The 4,568-nt window shown below is 44.1% G+C and overlaps 1 protein-coding gene across 1 annotated transcript in view; it reads left to right on the top strand.

The window, feature by feature from the left end:
- Positions 1-3,303, top strand: part of LOC125186983 (uncharacterized protein K02A2.6-like) — a 10,056-nt gene extending 6,753 nt beyond the window's left edge. The window contains exons 2-3 of the mRNA XM_048083478.1: positions 504-2,188; positions 2,256-3,303. Of these exons, the coding sequence (XP_047939435.1) occupies positions 504-2,188; positions 2,256-3,303 (2,733 nt within the window). The remainder of the gene's footprint in view (positions 1-503; positions 2,189-2,255) is intronic.
- Positions 3,304-4,568: the final 1,265 nt, after the last annotated feature.

Here is a 4,568-nt window from a genome sequence, read left to right on the forward strand (position 1 = left end):
CCTTGTTTCGCGCTCCTCTCGAAGACATTATCAAGTCAAAGTAGTGCATAATCAATACCGTATGCTCAATGCTAACCTACATTGATTAAGAAACAAATATTATCAAGACCTTGCCTTTCAGTAGATAGCCCAGAGGCAAGTCTTGCTGTTAGATCCGTTCAGTGCTATACCACACCAATGTCATCTTATTTCAGTAAGGATTAGAAATATGCGGACTGACATTGCAACCTTTCTCGATGGATAGTCAAATTCCATCTAAGTTGTGAAATTCATCTTTTTCTTTGTTTAGAACTGACCGTGTTACCTTAAAGTGGACGACGCCCACAACCGGTCTACTAAAACAAAGACTTAGACTTTGTTAGGTTAACTTATACATTTAAACATGCATTAACATCCATTAAATGTAAAACATAACAACATTATGACAAAAATAATCTGTTTTATTCCTTGGAAAATAAAATAAGAGTTTTACAGTATTCAATCACTCGAAACGTGATTTCTAGTATACAAACTCTAACACGGAACCTATTACTGGGACGTCGAGACGACAATCTGGTGTAGGTCGCAAGGAGAGTTTAGTTCTTAATTGTATTCCAGATAACTCTAACGGAATCGAGTCACCCGAAGTACGACATACTCAGCCCATTGATCATGTCAATGCGAAATTTGATCGATTATTAGTGGGTGTTTCACATTTGGAATCACGTATTGACGCTACTGAACGTCGCGTAGTCAATCTCGACTCTACGCATAAACCTGAGCCTGATCCGCCTTATGATCTTCCGGAGTATGTTGATGGCGATTTCGATCACCATCGTAATTTGTCCTTTCATCGGGGCTCCAAGACTTATTCCCACGCAGAGTCAAATCACTATCCTCGATCAACATATCCTGCCCGCCGGTTTCCAGAGATTCCCTTACCCCGTCCACCACACGACTCGGGGTACTCTTCCGGTCACCGTGTTCGGTCGGATAGACCACCACGTCAGTTTCACAGTCAGTCCAATCAGTTTCCTGATTTTTCGGCAGAGCAGTTCCGCCCCAGAAATGTTTGGGAACCGCCCCAAAACCGCAATAACCACTCTACAACGTGGGATAATAATCATCCACGTTCGCGGTCCTGTTGGGATCCCCCTCTGAACCGCCATCAGCCTGGATTTCAAAATTCTGGATTTCAGAATTCGGATTATTTTCCGAGAGTGAAGATGGATCCGCCTCATTTTGATGGATATGATGCTTCGAATTGGATTTCGTGGGTACAATATTATTTCGATCATATAATGATGCCGGAAGACCACAAATTACACTATATTGTGATGCTTTTTGATCCACTAGTCGACGATTGGATATTTAATTATCGTGCCAATAACCATTTTGTCACTTGGCTGGATTTTTTGGAAGATGTTCGACACAGGTTTGATCCGCAATGCTATGAAAATTATATTGGTCTTATCTCCAAATTATGTCAAACGGGCTCTGTTTCAGAATATCAATTGGCTTCCGAAAAGATGATGAATAGAATTTGCGGCGTGCCGGAGTCTACACTCTTGCCTATCTATATTACAGGTTTGAAACAACCGATTCAAAGGCAGGTAAAGCTCCACCGTCCCACTACTTTGGCGTCGGCTTTCGCGTTATCTCAGGAATTATCGGCTACTCATGCCGAATCCAATGCGCCAACAACTACTAGGTTTCACAAACGGCCATGGACGCAAAAAGATTCCCGAGGACCACTAACTCAACCGCCAATATCTTCAGAGAAGACTATTGCAACCACAAGTGCTGCTGGGCAGCAGCCCTCTGCTCGCTCTCGTGATTTTTCTAAGCTGCCGGTAGTCCGTGTTTCTAAAGCCGAGAAGGCTGAGAGTTCAAGAAGCGGTCAGTGCTGGTATTTTAATGATAAGTGGGCACCGAATCATGTGTGCAATCAGACGTTTCTCGTTTATATGGGTATTGATGAAGATGGGGAACAAGTGACTGACCAGGATAAGGATTTAGTGACAGCCGATTTATCTCACTTGCAATCACGTGATGGAAGAAAACGGTCCAAATCTTTAAGCATTGTGGGGACTATCGGATCTCTTGAAGTCAGTATCTTGATAGATACAGGAGCATCTCATGATTTTTTACATCCCCGGGTCGCGGAGAAATTACAGTTACCTTTGTCGCCTATTACTCCGTTCCGTGTGTATGTCGGAAGCGGCGAATATTTACTATGCACACATGTTTCTAAAAAGACCACAGTATTGATGCAGGGGACTTCTTTCGTCTTGGATTTACATGTCCTTTGCCGCTTATGGTTCGGATTTAATCTTGGGTATGGAATGGTTGGAGTCATTGGGTAAGGTTACACATGATTATCCGGAGAGAACGATGGAATTTATCAAAGATGGCACTCCAGTTCTCTTGCGAGGAATTACACCTCCTCCACGTCCGGTTTCTGTTTGTATGTTGTCCGCTATGCTAGCTCGAACTACAGGCCATGACCTGTATGAGCTTGTGGCAGTCGACCCTTCTGACACGAATCTCTCCGTTGAACAGCCGATGTCTCTTCCGACGGATTTGCCTGCGTCCATCTTGGAAACCTCACAGCATCATATTCAGGTCTTCTCTACACCTTCAGGCATGCCCCCGCGTCGGCCCTTCGACCACAAAATTCATCTCCAACCTAACTCCCGGCCGGTGAATGTGCGGCCATATCGGTATCCATATTTTCAAAAGAATGAAATCGAACGTCAAGTTCGTGAAATGCTTGATCAAGGTATCATACAACGCAGTCAGAGTCCTTTTTCTTCACCGGTGCTGCTCATTCGCAAGAAAGATGGCTCTTTTCGGTTCTGTATTGATTATTGTGCTCTTAACACGGCTACTGTACTTGATCATTTCCCAATTCCCACCACGGATGAGCTTTTTGATGAGCTGGGTGCGGCAAAATATTTCACAAAACTTGATTTGCGTTCGGGATACCACCAAATTAGGATGCAGGAGGATGATGTCTTTAAGACAGCATTTCGAACTCATGATGGGCACTTTGAGTTCTTAGTCATGCCTTTCGGGTTGACTAACGCTCCCTCCACATTCCAAGCGGCTATGAACACAATTTTTCAGTCATTGCTAAGGAAATCAGTCATTGTATTTTTTGATGACATATTGATTTATAGTGCAAGCTTGGATCTTCACGCTAAGCATCTTGCCGAGGCATTATCTATCTTGCAAGCTAATCAGTTTTATGTTAAGCTCTCCAAGTGTTCTTTTTGTAGCACCTCGGTCGAATATTTGGGGCATATCATCACTGATGGATAGCTTAAGGCGGATTCTTGTAAAATTGATGCAATGGTCGCGTGGCCCGTTCCATCGACAATTAAGCAGCTTAGGGGTTTCTTGGGTCTTACAGGATACTATAGGCGTTTTATCGCCAACTATGCACTTATAGCAGCTCCTTTGACTGGTTTATTGAAGAAAGACTCATTTGTTTGGTCACCTGCAGCCGAGCAAAGCTTCGTTGACATCAAAACAGCCATGACTTCGGCTCCTGTTCTCCGTCTGCCCGACTTCTCTCGTCAGTTTTGTGTCGAGACTGATGCTTGTGATTTTGGAGTGGGTGCTGTTCTATTACAGGATAATCACCCGTTATCTTTTTTCAGCAAAAATCTTGGGCCTCGTCGCCGCGTAGCTTCTACTTACCACAAAGAATTGTACGCTGTAGTGGAAGCCGTGCAACAATGGAGGCAATATTTATTAGGCCGAGAATTCATCATCCGCACTGATCAAAAAAGTTTGAAAGAATTATTGCAACAAGTGGTGCAAACAACGGATCAACATCTCTACGTTCGCAAGCTAATGGGGTATAAGTTTGTCATTGAATACAAGAAGGGGCAGCAATAAAAAAGTAGCTGATGCTTTGTCCCGCCGAGATGAACCTACAGACAACTCTTCATCAGTTGATGCTGCATTGCTGGCAGCTGCGTCACAGCCGGTTCCATCGGTTTTGGCAGATTTGAAATCTGACACAGCAGCTTCTGCCGAGCTCCAAGACTTGATTCTTCAGATTTCAGCAGGTCTCGCTGCACCTCACTTCACTTTCGATGGCGAGCTTGTTTATTTCAAGCGTCGTGTTTTCGTCCCTGCAGAGTCTAACACTTTGCGTGTGTTGTTACATGAACATCATAGTTCCCCTTCTGCAGGTCATCCGGGGGTGGACCGCACGTTTAGGCGCCTAGCCTCCACGTTCTATTGGCCACATATGCGTCGTGATGTTAAGAAGTTCGTTGCTGCTTGTTTGGTTTGTCAAACCACCAAATATTCCACACTAAAACCAGCGGGGATACTACAACCATTACCTATTCCATCTCAGGTGTGGGAGGACGTTTCCATGGATTTTATTACAGGTCTTCCATCTTCGCGAGGGTACACTACCATAATGGTCGTTGTTGATCGTCTATCGAAATATGCTCATTTCGCGCCGCTCCCTACCAGATTTGATGCTTTGCGTGTTGCACATTTGTTTGTGAATACAAATGTTAAACACCATGGTTTTCCCAAAACCTTGGTTTCCGATAGGGATTCGG

The sequence above is a fragment of the Salvia hispanica genome, chromosome 1 (assembly GCF_023119035.1).
Source record: "Salvia hispanica cultivar TCC Black 2014 chromosome 1, UniMelb_Shisp_WGS_1.0, whole genome shotgun sequence".
NCBI lineage: Eukaryota > Viridiplantae > Streptophyta > Magnoliopsida > Lamiales > Lamiaceae > Salvia > Salvia hispanica.